This window comes from Ambystoma mexicanum, chromosome 6q (genome assembly GCF_040938575.1).
Source record: "Ambystoma mexicanum isolate Mex_15411 chromosome 6q, UKY_AmexF1_1, whole genome shotgun sequence".
Lineage (NCBI taxonomy): Eukaryota > Metazoa > Chordata > Amphibia > Caudata > Ambystomatidae > Ambystoma > Ambystoma mexicanum.
The window spans coordinates 929,544,404-929,564,599 of NC_090937.1; the positions used below are offsets into that span (position 1 = coordinate 929,544,404).

The 20,196-nt window shown below is 47.3% G+C and overlaps 1 protein-coding gene across 3 annotated transcripts in view; it reads left to right on the forward strand.

Moving 5' to 3' along the window:
• The window catches only part of WDR17 (WD repeat domain 17), a 2,439,098-nt gene that overhangs the window by 2,224,392 nt on the left and 194,510 nt on the right, over nucleotides 1–20,196 (forward strand). For all 3 annotated transcript variants that reach the window (XM_069631441.1, XM_069631439.1, XM_069631440.1), the window contains one exon: nucleotides 2,979–3,080. In XM_069631441.1, coding sequence (XP_069487542.1) covers nucleotides 2,979–3,080 — 102 coding nt within the window. The remainder of the gene's footprint in view (nucleotides 1–2,978; nucleotides 3,081–20,196) is intronic.

Consider the following 20,196-nt stretch of genomic DNA (forward strand, 5'->3'; position numbering starts at 1 on the left):
GATCGTTGTCTGTCTGCCCTTGTTCCCCACCTGCCTCGTCACGCCTAGAAACACTTGAGTATAGGCGCGTTACAAATGCCATATCATATATCATATCATTCCTCACGCATGTAGACTGTTGTTTATCATTGTGTGTTGGCCTCGATTTATCTCGTTACTTTTCGCATTGATTTTAGAGACGAACATACTCCATTGAACTATCCTTGCAAGCAAATAGTTTCTGATCGGCCGTAATAAATAAAATGAGTAATATTAATGAAGTTCGGCGGCCGGGACTAATTATAATTTTTTTGTTTTCATAACAGGTATTTGATCCCATTCTGCCACTGCCATCTGTTTGAGACACCGGCGGATGGATTCTTCAGCAGACACCTGCAGCTTCGTCTCAACAACGGGAGCACGATCACCATATTATGGGACGATCGCCAAGGGCCCACATGCCCTTATGCTGTACTAGTGGCTAGAAGCAACATATCAACCTTTAGGCTGGACTAGTGCCTAGTTGATGGAACAGCCTTGCGGTTCACCGTGCTTCCAAAGTGATTCTTTTTACGAAAATGAACACCCTGTGTACCATAAAGGAACAGCGCGTGACTCAAGATGAAACGGAACAGTTATTGCGGATACAGATAAAAGAAAATAAATGGCTTTCGGAGTTCATATGGCAATTGCTGAATATTTAATGTCAAATAAATGTACTTTACCAAATGTACCGTGTTGCTGTTTCATTTTAAAGTACAGTTTTCATATTCCGAAATGTGGTGCGCTGTGTTGTGAGTTGATCTGTGTTGGTTTCCGGGTTCTGTGTGGGGTCGCGCAGAAGACGACCGGGCGCGTTTGCCTATGCAGCACAGTAACGTCACGGAGAGAGGCGGGGAATATGAATGTTTTGATAATGTCAGGCTCAGGGGCGGGGGAATTGATTTAGTGCCGCAAAAGCAGGTCAGCCAGGGCGATCGGGGAAAAGATACGATTATCAGAAAATGTCGGCTCCCTGGTGCTTGTTTTCGTGTGCGTTTAATGGACGAAAACTCGGGTAAGGTCCATAGGAAAGTTTTCTAAAATCGAGCCACTTAGGCTTAAAAAAAACATGGCCGACCCGTAGGGACAATAGAGAATTTTACTAGACCATGCCTTTAACTACCCTCTGATAGCTAACACGTCCTCTTTCTGTCTTAACACAACCGCCTCCAGATGACTTTATCTCCTCTACCTGCAACCAAACTCTTTTTCCCTCTCAATCACGTTCAAACTCCTTCCTCACAATCCAAACAACTCTTCCTCGCTCTGCAACCACCTCCAATTTCTTTCCTCCCTCTCAAACCTCCTTTAAACTCATTCTACCAATTCCTATTCCAAGCACCCTCACTTCCTGACTGAGAATGTGGGCTTAAATAGCATTGTGAGCCCTCCACTGAAGCTGCCGGTCTGCGCCTGTGCATGTAAACAAGCAAGAGGCTCTGATTGGCTCTACCTAATTGGATCACCTATATGTGCTGTGGGGTTTGGTGCTGGACCAAACTTTTAAAAGGCTGACTGACTATTTTGTAGTTGTATTCATCCTCAGCACAGCTCCTTCTGGCATCCTTCTGCTGTTGAAAGTGTATGGTGCAGTAGTCTGGGCTCTCCAGGGTTTTTACACAGAGGGACATAGAGTGAATTTGTGGCCAGTTTCCTACTCACCTCCTCTGACTTTGCGCTGCCAGGAATCAAATGCAGTGTTTATCTGTCAGGCAGACTTACTATGCAAGCAGTGGTAGAAAAATCATGTGTGCCCCTTATGTCCATGCAGGTTCTCTGTACAAGCGACATAACAAAATCTGGTGTGCCCCTGGCGTATGTGCAGACCCGCTGGTGAGCGCCATAAGGATTTTGATGTGACTCTGATGTCTGAGCGGGCTTGCACCACAGAAAAATGTGTAATGCCTGCTGATGTATAAGCGGGTGTTCGCTTTCAGTGGCGAGAGAATTTAGTTCCTTCGCTATGAAGTTTTCATCGCCCACCAAGTATATTTTCCTTTAAGGGGCAGTGTTTATCAACTCCTCTGACCCCTGAATACATGAATGATCTCTCTTTGCGATGGGGTAATAATCCATGTTTTAGCAAAGTGGACTTGTTTCAGTTTTTAGCAAAGTGGACTTGTTTCAGTTTTGCAGTCCGTCTCTCTTAAAGGGACAGTGTCCTGAAAGGGCATCATGTGACATACCCTGATTTAGGATGGGGCTAAGTGTGGGTGACCAGGGGATCCTCCCCATACTATCTCCAGGTAAATCATCTGTTAGCACGGGGAGGTTCCAGGCCACCTTCAAGATGTCCCTACTATGAAGTAGCAGACTTCGTCACTGCAACCGTTAGAGACAATTTGCAAGATTGGTTTGTGGGCCACACAACCCATGTTCAGCAGGTTCTATTCTGTTGATGCTTCCACTAAAAGCGATGCTTAATTGAGCCAAGGAATGGTTTCAAATATATTTCCCTAGGGCCCTTGACCAGGCTGATATTTTCTCCTCCCTGTACTCTTTTTTTCTTTTTGCTCGGAAATGGAATCATTTTTTGGGGAATGGAGAGAGCCAGAATATAGGAAGGGAATAACATGTCGTTCTTGGTTCCTGCATTCACATTCCCAACACGCTCCCACCAACCCATGTGCCATTAATTCATATGGATTAAAACTTAATTTACTAAACTAACAATGGTGCACACCTGATGTATAGAAAAGGTAATGCATGTGTGCAGAAGGGGATGCTGAAAGTTTTGAATAACATCATTAGTTGGTAAGTTAATATTGGTTGGAAATGGCAAAAAACATGGACTAGAATAACCTAGTCACCATAAAGTTGGCTCAATTTTTGTTATTTCACTGAAAGACAATACATTTTCTTAACTAAATATACTGTATATACTGTCTAATGTCCAATGTATTCTGAAGCCTCTTCTACATGTGTGAACTCACAATCAAATATCTTTTTTTGTTTAGAGTTCGGAATGAGCTCCTGATATTATGTGGTTATACTGGCGCTTTACTTGCAATTAGAAGACAGTACACAAGTATTGTGCCTGCACTTTATGAGTACACAAGGTAAGACTATACTTTCGGTTTTTCATTAAATAATTGCCCAAAACAATAATGTAATTGCTTGATTGCTTTGTTTATTTAGCACTTTCAATCTTGGCCAGACCTTTCATTGAAAGCATGCGATTCAGTTTGTGGACATTCAGACTTAGTCATACACTTATTGTAAGCATGCCTCCCCATGCATTTATGAGTGATAACATGAATGGGTGGTAATTCTGCATGGAAACCTGGGTGGTTGTGCGGTTTTGCACCTATTTGTAAAACCATTCGTAAATGCTGCCATCTATGTCCATGCATGGTGGAAGGCAATTACATGATTACCAATGGGATTCACATGATTTTGGAAGGTGCAAAAACAATGTGGATTTCCATATGAAATCTAGGTTCTCTGCGACCATGAAAACTCCATGCATTTGACAATACTTGTACATTTTCTTCACTTAGCACTTGTGGTAGGTGGATTACAGTCCTTACGCAACACTCAGTGTAAAAAATGTATTATCATACACAGTTTAAAAGCAGGTGGTGTAAGAAACCTGAGGGTCTCCTTCCAGGTAGACCTCAAGATTCCCTTATTCAGGTGGCCTGCGAAGGGTTGGCACTCTCAGATACCTACTCTGGTGGCGGACAAGCGAGGGAGGATCACCTTGTTAGGCAAGCCCAGGGTTATGCTTGGAGGAATACCCCAGGAGAGACGCAGTATTCTAGCAGGGACGAAGTCCGTGAGGCTTTTTGGGGTTATTCCACATCCACCTCCCTTCCAACCAAAGAAGCTCCCTCAATAAAAATCCAACAACCCTGTTACACTCGAAAACCACAACTTCCAGAATCCTTGTTTTTCTATTACCTCCCCGAATACTCCTGAAAATTCTTCTCCACATCCCTCTGGTTCGTCTTTCCCGAACACCCAGTCTACATGGACTAAACACTACAGTTCCCACAATCCCCCCTGTTCCTTCACGATAACAATCCTGGTCATTCCTGTCTGTCTCACAAACCCTATCAATCTCACCCTTCTAAGTTTCTCAAAACCCCTTTTACAAGGGCTGTAAACACTTCTTCCCCATCCTACCACGTATTAGAGACCCTACCTTGCCACTTTTCATACATGAACACATTCTCCCGACACAAAAGACAACGGACTAACACTAAAGCCGTTTTCCTGACATATCCCAACCTAAGGGTCAGGCAAAATCAGGAAATTAATCAGAAGGCAGACCGCACAACGTAAGAGCTAACTCAGCTCACAGCTGATGGCCCTTTGCTTTCCCCACAGAGATAAAAGGTGAAGCACAAGAGCACAGTACAAGCAAGGCAGACCGCACAACGTAAGAGCTAACTCAGCACGGTGTTCGGCAGAAACCTGTGCAGTTCCCTCTGGGACCACTGCAAAAGATTTAAGACTACAGGTGTTTGGCAGTAAACCCACTTGGTAGCAGTCTGTACCACACAGATTCACTTGGTAGCTGTGGCTGAGCAGTCAGACTTCCCTCAAGAAGAGTTAAGCAGTATACAGAGTATTCACAATAGGTCAGAAGAGCCCAGTAGAACAAGTAAACACTGACCAGAGCTTGGTGTAAAAGAGATATAATTATTTATTTAAAACCACATCTAGAAAAACACACAGGCACTAATAGTAAGCAATTCAAAAACACGGTCACTAAAATATATACACTCCCTTAGAAGAATTTTAGAATTTTAGACAAGTCTTAAGTAAAGCCCCACTTATTTTCAGACAGCGGTGAGCGCTTAACGCAGATGGCACTATCAATTTCTTTTAAAAGGGAGAGGAAAGTAGAGTATAATATGAAACAGATCTCAACCCTTTTCATAAGAACAAAACAAGAGAGGGAGGCAAGTAAAACCGTGAAGTTAGAGTTCAGAAGGCCGGATCCACTTTAAGAGGATCAGAACGAAATGTGTCCAAGGTCACACGGTTGAAGTGCACAAGAGTCTTGCAAAGGTCCAAAAGAAAGGGACCAGTTAGAAGGTCAAGGCGGCCAACCCAGTCCAGAAGGTTAAGGGATTATTATTACCTTGTAGCAATCTTTAGAAAGGGAGGCCTGGCGGACACGGTACCTTAAAGTGGTGAGAATACTCCAGCGGGGGCAGTTGTTCCTGGCAGCGGATGCAAGTCGGTGCTTTGTCCGGGGGAAGAGAGGATCTCGTCAGGGAGGAAGACACGAGTCTGTTGCACTGCCAGGGAAGAAACCAGCCGCGGAGTCCTCAGGTAAAAGGAGCGGTCCTTTTATTCGCGGTCCAGTGTTAAGTGGCTATCCGGTTGCCGGGGTGCTTGGCACGGGCAATTCGACCACAAGACGGCCTGGGATGCGAAGAGAAGAAGGTAAACTGGTTGTGCCCACCAGTCAGGGGAAGAAGCCTCTCCAGTCGGGAGATCTTCTCTGTCGTCGGGAAGTGGTGAGTCGGTTCCGCAGGGCTCCACCGGTGGTGTCGTTGTGGTAGGTCGGCTCAGCTTCTCCCTCGTCGGATTCTCAGGTCCTGTGGCGACTTCTGAAGTTCCAGTCCCCAAAGCCCTGCTTTTATGCAGCATACCCCCATTCACTCAGCCTAGCTGTCAATCAAACATGCTAAGTGGTGAGCCAGCCGGCTCACCACTTGGGCCAATCACACAAGAGTGCGACTTGAGTTACCAAGGTAACTCAGTCCAGGGTGCCTAAACCCCCTCCCACAACCCCTATGGTACCCAGACAGAGTGGCACCACTTTTGGAGGCTTCTGTGGAGAAGCCCGCCAAAAAGTGGAACAAAGGGCTCGACTTGGGTTGGAGTCACAGAAGAGAACACAAACGCCATTTTAGAATCGAGTCCTGGCAAAAAGTACCAACCAGCGAATTAATATTAATTAAATAAACCGGCGGTATTAAATAATTAAAGTTGGTAGCCTCGAACAATGGGAAAATCCCATAGGGATATATTCGTGGTCGAATATAAAAAGTAGAATTCACTGCCACCAGCCAAAACTCGATCAGGGGGGACGGAGACGTGCCCCCTCGACTAACAGACCACGGGGCAATCGAATTGCCCCGACCGGTACGTCCACAATATGATGATTTGTACCGGTTTCTGTTAATAATTTGGGACTAGTAAAGCCAATGGTGACTTTACATGCCCTGGGAGACAGTAGTCAGTCTCAGGGTATGGAGTCTATGGTAGGGTGTCACTATGACACCCCTGTGTCACTGCACGGAGGGTGCTGTGTAACACACATAGTAAAAACACATGAGACCCTATGGAGTAAAGGACCGCATAGCCCAAAAAACACATTAACAGTCAAAGGAACACCATAAATCATGTCCAAGAGTGGGTGAAAAAGAGTCTCACTCTTGGCAGGAGAAGAAAACAAACTCCAGATATCCAGCAAAGCTGCTGGGGGACTGACTAGGTTAGGAAATTCGGTCTAAAGAGAGAATTCTCCCTAGCACACGGCAGTTCAAAAGGAGGAGAAAGACAGCGCATACCGAAGGGGTGACAAGGAGTGAAGTGACCATGCCATTTCCAGTGACCAGGTCTGTGAACCCTCTGCAGAAGGAATCGTAAGACCACGAACAATAGCCAGCGCGTGTTTCAGCAGATGTCAACAGTACATGTGACCATGCTCTGTTGATAAACAAGCCGGGAGAGACACCTGTCTCCATGGTGCCAACCTTGACTCCAAAGAGAAAGAAAGCTAACTGATTCATCACAGCCACAGTCGAGGGGAGAGTCGATAAGAAACCGAACTGTGTTGACCAAAAAGTAAGTAGCAAACAGCCATTTGAACTGTGAAAGCATAAACAGCTATTGATGCTAGAAGGGGAAAATAGCAACAGAGGAGACTGGTACCATGTGGGTGCTCACTCAAGAAATTCGGGTGTTTACCTGATTGTTGAAACTGCCATAACCAGAAGGCCTTGGGGAAAAAGGCAAAAAGGGGGTCAAAGTGGTAATACAGGGGTCTTGTAAAATCCTCTGTACAGTCGAAAGTCTTTGACCGACAGTTGATTGATAAAGGCACTGTTGATAAAGTTGGCAACAGTGAAGCTGGCTGTGGGATGCTAACGAAAAGGTCTCGCCAGAGGCTTCCCTGCTTTAGAGTGGCAGAAGGCAATAGTCGACGACACCCAGTGGGCTACTCCTTGTTTCAAGATTGGTCTTCCCTTCACTGAAGGCCTATAAGCCACAAACAGTTGTCTCGTACTGAGGTAAAACTTCAGAGCTCTTTTGACATTGTTAGGGAGAATTCTCTGTATAGGCTAATTTCCCAAACCTAGTGAGTCCCCCAGCAGCTTTGCTGGATTTTTGGGGTTTATTTAGTTCTCCTGCTAAGATTGAGACTCTTTTTCTCCCACTCTTAGGCATGATTTGAGAATGTCCTTTGACTATGTAATGTGTTTTATGGGCTATGGGGTCTTTTACTTCATAGGGCTTCTTGTGCTTTTGGTATGTGTGTTACACAGCACCCTCAGTGCAGTAACACAGGGGTGTCATAGTGACCCCCAAACATAGACTCCATACCCTGGGACTGACTACTGTCTCCCAGGGCATGTAAAGTCACCATTAGCTTTACTAGTCTCAAATTGTGAACAGAACCAGTACAAACGATCATATTGTGGAAGTACTGGTAGGGGTAATTAGATTGCCCCTGGGTCTGGTTTCCAAGGGGGCACTGTCCAGTCCCCCCTTGTCGAGTTTCTGGCTGGTGGCAGTGGATACCACGCGAAATATTCCACCGGAATATTTCCTATGGGATTTTCCCATTCATTTTAAACGCACCACTTTTTTGGTGCAATGTTAAAGATACCACCGAGTTATTTATTTAATATTTATTCCCCGGTTGGGTCTTTTTGCCAGGACTCGGTTTTAAAATGGCGTTTGCGTTCGCCTGTGTAATTCCAACCCAAGTCGAGCCCTTTGTTCCACTTTTGGCGGGCCTCTGCACAGAAGCCTCCAAAAGTGGTGCCACTCTGTCTGGGTCTACAGGATGTGTGGGAGGGGGGGGATAGGCCTCGGCAACTCAAGTCGCACTCTTGTGTGATTGGCCCAGTTGTGAGCCGTCTGGCTCACCACTTAGCATGTTTGAGTGACAGCTAGGACTGATGAATGGGGGTTTTCTGCATAAAAGCAGGGCTTTGAGGACTGGAACTTCAGAAGTCGCCACAGGACCTAAAGAATCCGAAGAGGGAGAAGCTGAGCCGACCTGCAACAACGATACCACCGGTGGAGCCCTGCTGAACCGAACTCACCACTTCCCAACGACAGAGAAGATCTTCCTCCAGGAGAGTCTTCTTCCTTTGAGCTGGTGGGGTTAACCAGTTCGCCTTTTTCCGCCTTCCTGGATCGTCTCGTGGTCGAATCGCCCGTGCCAAGCACCCCGGCGGCCGGATAGCCACGCTTCACCACTACCGCGAATAAAAGGGTAGTACCTTTTAACCGGGAAACTCTGCGGCTGGTTTCTTCCCTGGCAGTGCAACGACCTTCAGCTTTCCTCCACGTCGAGATCTTCTCTTCCCCTGGACGAAGCACCGACTTGCACCCGCTGCCAGGAACAACTGCCCCTGCTGGAGCTTTCTCACCATTTCAGGTACTGTGTCTCGCCTGGTCTCCCTTGCAACAGACTGTTCAAGGTGTCCCGTAAATCCTTGACTCTCTATCCTGGGGTGAACTTGGACCTGTTAACTAACTTTTCTGAACTGATCTAACTCCTTTTTGAACTTTCTGCAAAGACTTTTAAAGTGTACTTCAACTGTGTGATCTTGGGCACATTCCGCCTTGCTCTCCCCAAGAGTAGGCCTGGCCTATGAACTTTTTGCTCTACAGTAGACCCTGCCTTTCTTGACTTGCTGTGGTTCTTGAAAAGTGTTGGTATTGTGTGTTTTCCTATTTCTGCCTTTTCTCTCCCTTTTTAAATAATTATTGGAGTGCCATCTTGGTTAAGCGCTCACCTCTGTGTTAATAATAAGTGGTGTTCTTTTCCTAAGACTTGTCGAATAATTAATCAGGGAGGTGTATATATTTCTAGTGACTGTGTTTGATCTTGCTTGACATATTAGTGCCAGTGTATTTTTACAAGTGTGTTGTTAAATAAATAATTATATACTTTTATACCAAAGCTCTGGTCAGTGTTTGCTTGTGCTACTGTATTTTTGTACCTAATGTGTATACTCTATATACTGCCTAATTCTTCTTGAGAGAAGTCTGACTGCTCAGCCACAGCTACCAGGTAAATCTGGGTGGTACAGACTGCTACCAATTGGGTTTACTGCTAACACCTGTCGATCGCTGAACAACGGAGTTGAATGTCTTTTATGAGTAAATCTTGAAATGGCTGCCAAATTAACCTTTATGGAGGAAAAAGATAACCATCTTTCCGCTAAGTATAGCAAATATGGAAGAATCTGTTCTGACGCGCAGTTTAGGGGATCCACACCCTGTTGATCCCTGCACCACACACAGAATCTTTTCCACTTACATCCATATGAAGTGTTCGTGGACGGAGCTCGCGATGCCTGTAAAATTCATCGACACTCCGAGGAAATGTTCAGGGCCCCAAACTCGGAGAAGTCAGGAGCCAGGCTGTCACGCTGAGGGTGTCCGGGTCGTGATGCCAAACTGCTCCCTTGTCTTGAGATAGAAGGTTCGGAATCTTCTGGAACCTCACTGGTTCTGTTATCGACAGCTGGCGTAGGTCCGAAAACCACAACTGTCTCGCCCAGTAAGGAGCCACTACAATTGCATGACATGGGTATTTGTGAATCCACTGGAGGGTCCGTCGGATGAGTGGAAACGGAGGGAACGCATACGCGAACCTGCCCGTCCATCGGAAGGAGAATGCCTCCCCCAGAGAGCCGGGTTGTGGCCATCTGATCGCGTAATGTTTGCACTTCTTGTTCTCTCGGTGCGAAAAGATCCAGGGAAGGATGACCTCACTTCTTGAAGATGTTTGCCAGTTGTTGATCCTTTAACTCCCACTCATGCAGTTGATTCATCTCCCTGCTGAGAGAGTTTGCTTGTACATTGTTTACCCCCGGAAGATGGTAAGCCATTATGTTTATATCCTGTTTGAGGGCCCAACGCCATATTTCTTGAGCTTTGCTCAAGAGTGTCCTGGAGCGAGTGTCCCCTTGCTTCCTGCGGTAGAACATTGTTGTTGTATTGACCGTTAATATTCTTACGACTGATCCTCGTATGCTTGGTAAAAAAGATTTCAGAGCCCAACGTACCGCCTTTATCTCTAGCACGTTGATGTGAAGGGTCGACTCTGCTGAGGACCATTGACCTTAAACTTGCAGGGATCCCAGATGAGCTCCCAATCCCTTCAGCGATGCATCCATTACCACCGTCGATTGAAAATCCGGTTCCTGCAGGGGCATCCTTCTCGTCAGATTGCCCGAGAGCTGCCACCACTGAAGTGCTCGTAGAAGCTCGCTGCTGATGGTCAACTTGTCGGACCACAAGTCGTGACTTTGGGACCATCGGTCTGCTAGAAATTCCTGTATTGGTCTCATGAATAGGTGACAGTTGTTCACCAATGGGATACCCAACGCCATGGCCCCTAGTAGTGACATATATTTCCTGACTGACACTCTGGTGCCAGTTTTTCACTCCTTTGCTTTTTGGTTGAGTCTTTGAACTCTCTCCAAGGAAGGCTTCACTAGCCCTTATTGAGTTCGGAATTCCACGCCCAGAAATATCAAGCTTCTTGAGGGAGCCAAGGAGGATTTCTCGAAGTTGATTGCAAAGCCTAACCGCTGTAGAAGTTGCATGGTGGCCTCCAGGCTTACTTGTGTTATTCTTGGCGACGAGCCCCTTACCAGCCAATCGTCCAGGTAAGGGTAACATGATGACCCTTTCTTTGTAGCCATGCTGCCACTGGAGCCAAGCATTTTGTGAACGTCCTGGGAGACGACTTTAGTCCGAACGGAAGTACTTTGAATTGGTAATGACTCTGACCGACTACGAACCTTAGAAACCTTCTGTATCGTCGACGAATGGGTATGTGGAAGTATGCGTCTTGTAGGTCCAACAACGCCTGAAAATCTCCCGGCTGTTTGGATCGGATGACATCCTGAAGCGTAAGCATTTTAAACATCAGGCTTTTCAGAGTCTTGTTGAGATCCGGAAGGTCCAGAATGGGTCGCCAATTGCTGTTGGGTTTCTTGACCACGAAGTAACGTGAGTAAACTCCCTGACCTCTCTCGGCCACTGGAACAAATTTTATAGCCCCTTTTTGCAGCACTTCCTGTTGTAATATGTGAAGATGGGGTTGTGCCGAATACACAGGTGGAATTTGTGACAGCGCCTTCTTGAACTGCAAAGAGTGGCCTAGTTTTACTGTGTTCAACACCCAACGGTCTGATGTTATTCTTTCCCACTCGTCGACACGACGGGACACTCTGCCTCCCAGGACGTCCTGAAGCTTGTCATTGTTGGGACTTTGACTGCTTGCTTTTTGTGGGCGACGAATATCCTCCTCTTCTCCTTGAAGCCTGATAGTCTCGGTTTCTTGACAGCAAACCTATAGCCTTGGGAGGAATATGATGGCCTGCTGAAACTCTGGTCTAAATCAGGAATTCCCTGATGCTCCACGGAAGGGACGAAAAGACCGAAATGCTCTCTGGCTTTGTAGAGCTCCTAGCGACCTTGCCGTGTCCGTATCCTCTTTCATACCTTTTAAGGCCTCGTCCACCTTCTCCCCGAACAACTAGTCACCCTCACATGGCATATCGAGCACCTTATACTGGACCTCCTGGCTAAAGTTAGTACATTTCAGCCAGGCTTGCCTTCTCAAAACCACTCCGTTGTTTATTTGCTTGAACCCGGATTTCGCCAAGTCCACGGCGATGTTGATCGAGTGGTTTGATGCCTCTTCCCCCTCACGGACCAGAAACATGGCCGATTTTCTGTGCTTCTCAGGGAGGTGTTCCAGGATTGGGGCCAGACGATGCCACATCTCCCGGTCGTACCTTGTCATGATAGCCAGCAAGTTAGCTACCTTAACCGTCGTTGCTCCTACCGACAAAACCTTTTTACCAAAAGCGTCTTGCCTTCTAGCCTCATTGTCCGGAGGTGTTGTACATTTATGCTGCGATCTGGCATTTCTAGCAGCTGCCGCCGACACTACCGACTCCGGGGAGGGCTGTGCGGTCAGACATTTAGGAGTAGAGTCTGGGGCCTTGAACTTCTTTTCTAATCTGCCCTTGATTGCTGGTTCCGAAAATGGATGGCGCATGGTTTGCAAGCCTTCCTGCCAGACGTGTCTAGAATGGGAACGGAAAAGACTAATTTCCTCCTCTTTCCCATATGGTTGAATAAGAAGCACTCCTTCTTTTCTTCTTCAGGGGTCAGACCAAATTCAAAACAGGCTTTGCCCTTCATCGTGTGAAAAGAGCCGATGTCATCTGGCAGCGACGGCTGACCCAGGCTTCTAGGCGCTTCCACTTCTGCCTCCGATTCCCATGTAGGATCACTCGAAGGGGACGATGACAAGTCCGAAAAAGAGTCTCTAGGCCCTTGTTCTGACTCTGAATCTTGCAATTCCCCTTCTTCCGGGTGTGAACGAGGAGGCTCCTCGCTAACTGGACAGGAGGTTGGCATCCCCGTCGTCAACCGCAGAGAGGGACCTGGTTCGTCGTCGGCTGGCATCGCCGGTATCCCTGTAGGTGCACTCGCGAGGGGTAGCCTTGCATCCAATTGGCTCAAAAGAGACTGTAGCGTGGTCAACACCTGTAAGGATAATAGAGACTGAGGGCTTAACAGAGACGATGCAACGGGGACACTTTGCCAACGCCCTGAAATCCCAGATCCGCTGGACCAAGAATTTGTTCATGGTCTTCCTCCATTGAAGATATCGAGAAAGCTGCCTCCTGCTGCAATAGGGTCTCTGGCAAAACCGCATCGTACACCTCCATTTGCCAAGCCCTTGGGGGATCCACCGTCGACGACGGCAATGTGGAAGCCCTTTCAATCGTCGCCGCTGGTGTCGACGAAGCCCCTGCAGGTATCGCCTGTGCCGGTGGTAATGGTCCCGTCAACGACGGAACCCCTGTCAACGATGGTGGAGGCTGTGACGCAGGTTCCTTAGGCGATCCTGCCTTTTTTGAGCTAGGCCTATGTTTCGTCAAGTATCTACTCGAGGAAGACCTGTGATGGTCTCCTGAGGAGGAGGTCTTTAAAGGATCTTTCCCTTTTTTTGACGAAGATGAAGAAGAAGACTTTCCTTGATGGCGATCTTGTCCATGTTTCGAAGAGGATTCTTTCGCCGGGTGTTTTTCTGAGGAACGCTTCTCCGTAGAACGTGGCTTGAGACACCGAACGTCGACAGACTACCAACAATTTCGGCCTCGATACCAGACAGCGTGCCAATCCTACCTCCGATGAAGGGTAGGTCCCTTCATTTAGCCACGTCACCAGACGCCTTTTCCGATCTTTCAGCGTCTTCTGTGAGAAACCCTTACAAATCTCACAACTGTCCGCAGAGTGAAGCGGGTGTAGACAGTACAGGCAATCCATGTGCCCATCTGCTTCATAGACTTTCTTCAGTCCGCACGTGGCACACGGGCGGAACAACGCCTTTCCAGACATTGTAAAAGAAAGACTTGTAAGAGTAGAATTCAACCTTGTACAGAGTAGAAAAAAAACACGAGGTGCTCCCGCTACTTTGGAGACGGTTGAAATCTGAAGGGAGCCGCAAGGGCGGGGCTATTTATACCCTACGTCCTATTGGGTCATGCTTAAGCACCCCAAAACGACGTAGATAGGACACACAAGTGTTGACATTTTTTCCTATGGAAAACGTCTTAATAAATATGCCGAGGGTTCCCAGCCTGACGACGGGGAATATTCTAAGCATGTGAATCCATGAAAGATCCAATGCTGGAGAAGGAAGATATTTAGGAAGAGAGAGTTTAAGGTATTGAGGCCCCAGAAGGCTCTGTGGACGATGCAGGGTTTTGAACTTAATCCTCGCAGCCACTGGGAGCCTGTGCACAGATTTCAGTCCTGGAGAGATACGATCCCTGGGCTTGAGGCCAAGGACAAATCTTGCAGTCCTGTTCTGGATGAGTTGCAGAGGGCAGAGAGTAGAGGCAGCAAGATTTAGAAAGAGGCTGTTGCAATATTCCAGCCTACAGAGGACCAGAGCTCTGGAGACAGTGATCTCCTGGGGGAAGGAGAGGAAAGGAAGAATACCTCTGAGGAGGTGCAGCTGGTAGTGTGACTTCTTGGAGACGTCAGAGATGTGAGGAGAGAAGGAGAGTGTGGAGTTGAAGATGACACCAAGGTTTTTAGCCTTGCAGGTGGGAGCAGGAAGAGGGCTAAGAGAGGCCGGCCAGAGAGCTACAGGAAAGGTGGCAGCGGCTGTGCCGATGAGGAGAATCTCAGTCTTACTGGCATTAAGGCATAGGTCATTGGCGGCACACCACTCTTGGATAGCAGACAGACCGTCAGAGATGAGGGAAGGTGAGGAGGAGGCCGAGGGTAGCCTGAAAATGAGCTGGGTGTCATCCGCATAGCACTGAAAGTTGGGGCAGAGAGCGGCAATGCAGTGGGCAAGGTGTGCCAGGTATTGGTTGAACATCCAGGGAGAGAGGTTAGACCCCTGGGGGACACCACAGGTAGAGAAAAAGATGAGAGAAAGGACTCGAGTTGAACCTGGGTGGGCCGGTCAGAGAGGAAAGAAGTCGGCCACGCCAGTGCCTGACCAATGATACCCAGGTTATCACGGAGACGGTTGAGCTGGATGGCATGGTTGACCGTGTCAAAGGCAGAAGAAAGATCAAGCAGGATGAGGACTCAAGGGGTGTTAGAGTCAAGATTGGAGCACAGGTCTTCACGGATGTTCAGGAGAGCAGTTTCCATGCTTCTGGCAGCTCTGAAGCCAGACTGATGGTCATGAAGACAACTAACAGATTCAGTGTGGAGATTATAATAGAGAGATGTAATAGAACAGTCACGGATGGGATAAGAATGCCTTTAAGTGTCAATGAGAATTTGCAAAGATCATTGATGAGGAGAGTGTTTCAATACAGGATCACTCCCCATGAAAGAACTGGTGTGTCATAGTTTGAGGTGTTAGGATGTCACAAGCTAAATACTTTGTTGGCACCGGGATGGCCCGTTTGCCCAAAATTATTACGTCAGATGTGGAGCATATTAGGGATAAGATTAGGAAGAGTGGGGAGATGTCTAAACTAAGATATGATTGTAAATTTGGATGCACGGGTGAACTGTTATTAGCAGGGGATAGAGTAAAAATAAAGTTGCCACAGAGAGGCAAGAAATTTGAGTCTAAGTACTCATGTGAAAAAATAGTTGATAGAGATTATGGAAATGCTGTGAGAGTGGATTGTGGTAAAGTCTGGAACAAAGAGAGAGTCGTAAAGTTGAAATAATGATTGCTTATTCTTTGATTTAATTAACCTTATGTGCAGCCATTGTTACTTATTGCTCATTGCTGTATTTTGTTCTTACTGTTATTTTGACCGTAACATTTTCAAATTCTGTATCATAAATAATTGGAGAGGGAAGGAGATGTGTTTAATAGTTTAGCTGCATAGGCACCAACTGTGTAAATAGGGTGCTCACGTAGAATGTTATCAGTTGAGTTCAAGAATGTTAAGAGGGATAGAACGGAGAGTGAAAGAGGTGGTTGGAGAATGAAGCTTAAGAAGGAGGATGTACTGCAGTCGCCACGTATTATCACATTAAAGAAATCAAGAGGAAAGGTCAAGGAGGATGAGGACAGAAGGAATACTGGAATCAAGGTGAGAGAGCAGATCTTCACAGGTGTTCAGGAGAGCAGTTTCCATGCCTCTGGCAGCTCTGATTCCAGACTGATGGTCATGGAGACGACCAACAGATTCAGTGTGGAGAGTAAGCTGGGAGATGGCCAGCTTTTCCAGGAATTTGCCCAGGAAATGGGTGATAGAGATCGGGCGATAGTTTGCCAGACAAGTAGGATCGGCAGACAGCTTCTTAAGGATGGGGTGCACAAGAGAGTGCTTGAGGAGAGAGGGGAAAGTTCCAGTGGCAAAAGAGTGAATACAGAAATAGGCCAAGGTTGGAGCAAGGGTTTCAATATGGTCATTGATGGATCTGGAGGAGCAGGGGAGCACCTGTTTGGACGAAACTTTCATAGATCGGACTTGTCTAGAAACCTTATCAGGTGTTGTCAGAGAGAAAGAGGAGAAAGGAGGTGGAGAGAGAGGATTGGCCAAAGGGGGGGACGAGTGAGGAAGTGGCAGAGGAAGAGGAGATAGAGGACAGGATGTCCTGAGTTTTAGTGGTAAAGTTAGAGGCCAGAGCCGTACAGAGGTCCTGGAAGGGAACAGGAAAGGTGGAGACTGTAGCAGGATTGCCCAGTTCCTTGCAGATTTTAAAGCGTTTGGACGTGTTGTTAGAGGCCGCAACAACGCAGGCTTGAATGTGGGCTCTCATCTTGGACAGGACAGAGAGTCTGTATTGCCTTTAGAGCAGGCGGCAGGCCAGTTTGTCAGAGGATGTGCCCGAAGCCCTCCATTTCCTCGCAACCACACTGCGCTTGCATTTCAGGGTGGCAAGGTCGGAATCATACCAAGAATTGCACTTGGAGGTAGGCTTCAGCGGGATTCTCATGACAGGGGCAAGGATTTCCAGAGTGTTGGAGATGGAGAGATGCAGATTAGAGGGGGCTGGGTCAGTGTGTGAGTCAGCCGCAGGCGTGGGAGGAGCAGAGAAAGTAGAGGCAAAGGCATCCACTGACACACTTCATGGGTCAAATGACCTCAAAGTTAGGTGGCAGTTCTGGGGTGGCTTTGCCTGAGGGACAGCAAGTTTCAAATGAGAGGAAAGTAGAAAGTGGTCAGGCCAAGAGAGAGGAGTGACGAGAGGGTTAGAGAGGGGGATGTCTGAGGAGATGAGAACATCCAACGTATGTCCGGCAGAGTGTGTCGGACCAGAGGGCAGATTGGAGAGAGAGAGTGCATGTCGCAGAGGTTGCGGAAAGGCACAGAGGCGGGATTAAAAGCATCCAGGTGGATCTTGAGAGTTGAGAGGAAGCGACAAGGAGAGAAGAGGAAGGTCAGCCCACTCTGAGAGGAACAGGGCAACCTGTGGCCAGATAGTCGCCACAGTCAGAGAGAGGCCCAGAGAGATAGAGAGCCTGCAGGCAGGCATTCAAAGGAGGAGTAGGCCTTCGTTGGAATGACAGAAGCAGGGATACACTTCGGAAAGATCAGTGCAACTCCACCTTCGGGTGGGTTGGTTCTGGGCTCAGCGAGGATTTGTAGCCATCGGGGAGGAGAGTGTCAATACTTGTGACAGAGTTGGTCGTGAGCCATGTGTCAGTGAGAGCGAGAGTTGAGAGTGGCAACATGGAGCCGTTTGCCACATTTGAAAGACTTCTGGGGTGGTATACAGGCTAGAGGTACAACCAGTGGAAGTGGTAAAAGTGCCTGGGGTGGGCAGAGGTAATAGCAGAAGTTGGCATAGGAGCCTGTGAAGAGGAGGCAGGTACCAGAGGGACGGTAGAGAAAGGAGGTGGGATAGGAGCCAGAGAGGTGCTCGTATGAGTAGCAGAAGAAGGAAGGAAGTTGCTAAGGTGTGGCAGACGACAATCAAAAAGGAGGAGATTGGGCTGAGGCCCCTGGACCAAGATGGTGCTATTCAGATAGACATTAATGATGGTCTTGGAGGAGTGGAAGAAGGCCAGAAGGGCCTCCCACCGCTTGCCACCATTAATGGGAGAGGAGGAGGAAGGAGAGAGGGTCGAGATCATGTGAGGGGTCCATAGGTCTGGTGACGGAACGACAAAGAGGATATCAGTGAGAGTCTGTCTGGAGGAAGCACTGGTGTAGATATCGGCGATAGGGAGGCCTGGGTTGGAGACCAGGATGTCCCTCTTGAACTTCTTCCTTCCAGACTTAGTGAGAGGGAAATGATAGAAGATAGAATAGCAGTTAGAGAAGATTGGGGAAACGGAAAGCACCATAGGCGGTGCTAGGAGGAGGGTGCATAAAGAAGGAGTGACTAACCGCCCAGTGCCACACAACACAGGGTGCGCAATGGTGGGGGGTGAAAGTGCAACAGTAGGGAGCACACAAAGGAATAGACAGGTGAGGCACAACAGTACAACGCAACCTCAACAGGGTGGGGGCCAAGTGAGTGCGAGAGCGCCATGGAGGAAACATACTCAGAGGGTACAATCCTACAGGGGTGTGCAGGAAAGGCACAGTAAGCAGTGCCCAGTTACCATAGCAGTTGGAATCAACTTTCCTAAACGGGGGGAAAATAAGGTCAAGTTTCTAATCACAGCAACAATGCAAAACACCTAGATTCAACTTTTCTAAAAAAGGGAAAAAGGGTCAAGTTTCTAATCACAGCAACAATGCAAGGACAGTGACAATCTTAGGAGGACGTTTGGGAGGATAAGCAACACGTTCCTAGCATGCTAGGGTGTAGTTAGGGGACGATAAGAGTGAAAAGGGGAAGGTGGGTCAGTTAAGAGGGATGCAGTGAGTGCTGCAACCCGTGGCCCCTTACCTGATTGGTTGCTGCAGGTTGGTCACTGCAGTTCCCTCGCTTCCCTGGAAAACACCGGCAGACACCACTGGGGCTGTCACCACTGGGGGCTGTCCTTTACCTCGGGTCCTTCACCCCAGGGGCTACTACGGGCAGAGGGGTTGCCCTGTCTGCCCATAATAAAAAGGGCTAGGTAGCCAATGGGGCAGTGATTCAGGTGAGGTGAAGGAAGGTAGGACAAGGTCCTCGTTCACAAACAGAAGCAAACAACCAATGGGGGATAGAGGCGGGACAAAAGTAGGGTGAAAGCAAGGGAGAAAAAACTGGGCTGACAGAGGGAGTTCACAGGCAGTTCAATTTTACATGCACGAGAAAGCAGTATAATAATTCAAACAAGCACCAGCTGTTTGCAAGCCTCACACACACATGAGAAAAGCAGTACAATTATTCAAAGTAGTACTAGTGTAAATGTATCCCTACCTGCACGTCACTTCACAACGGGGGGTTGTTGTTGGCAGTGAACTCACACCATCTTGACATTTTGGTATAGTTAAATATTATTTTGAAAATGCAAGTCCCATTCCCAGGGGAATACTGCTGGCCTAGGTCTTGTGACCAAAGAACAATCCAAAAACAGGCAACGATTTTAGATGAAAAGCAGTTCTTATGTTTTATGTGCTACCAATCTATAATTAACAAATTACAGGGACTTCAAAACAACGCACTATGTGCAGCACTTAACATCCCCAGGCGAGAGCACATTTCCACTGCTAGGAAATCATGCAAATGGCTCTCCATATGACAAAAAATTGATTTGAAAACCATTTGCCTCACATACAAGGCATTAGGCATTAAACCACCTAGCCCCACCATATCTCACTAATAAATTTACCATGAAACCCGCCACCAGAACCACTAGATCCTCCAACACATCATGCTTGACAGTGCCTAGATTCTCCTTAAAAAGAGCCGGAGGTGCCAGTTTCACAGTACTTCCCTCCCAACTCTGGAACACCTTACCACTCAACATTAAAACTATTGAGTCCTTCCAGATCTTCAGGAAACATGTTATCGGTTGGCTCCTGAACAAAGAGTAGCACGTACCCCCCCCCCCCAGATATGTGTATACACCTCCTTCTGCTTAACTATGTTTGTGAACTCTGTAAATTGTTGTATATTGAAATTGTATATTTCACACTATGTAACCGTCTTCTTTAGGCGCCCTTCTACCTCCGGGTTTGGAGCGCTATACAAATAAATAAAACAAACAAACAAAACAATCAATTTCTTGACTCGGCTCATAGTGGACCATATTATAATACACAGGGCTCCTGGTTACGACTCTGCTCTACCCAGGTAGGTAAACATGAAGTGAAAACAAATGAGCAGGGTCACAGAACCCAATACATCCACTCCTATAATGGATTAGAACATTGCCACAACGGTTGCTGTTTGTTGGACAAATTTAATACATAACACGGAGTGATATTCAACTTGAAAGCTGTCACAGGAGGCTCAATAGTTTGCATACAATATCAATATATGATACAGGTGTCAATGTGGTAATCCATTATAGGAGTGGATGTATTGGGTTCTGTGACCCTGCTCATAGTGGACCATTAATGT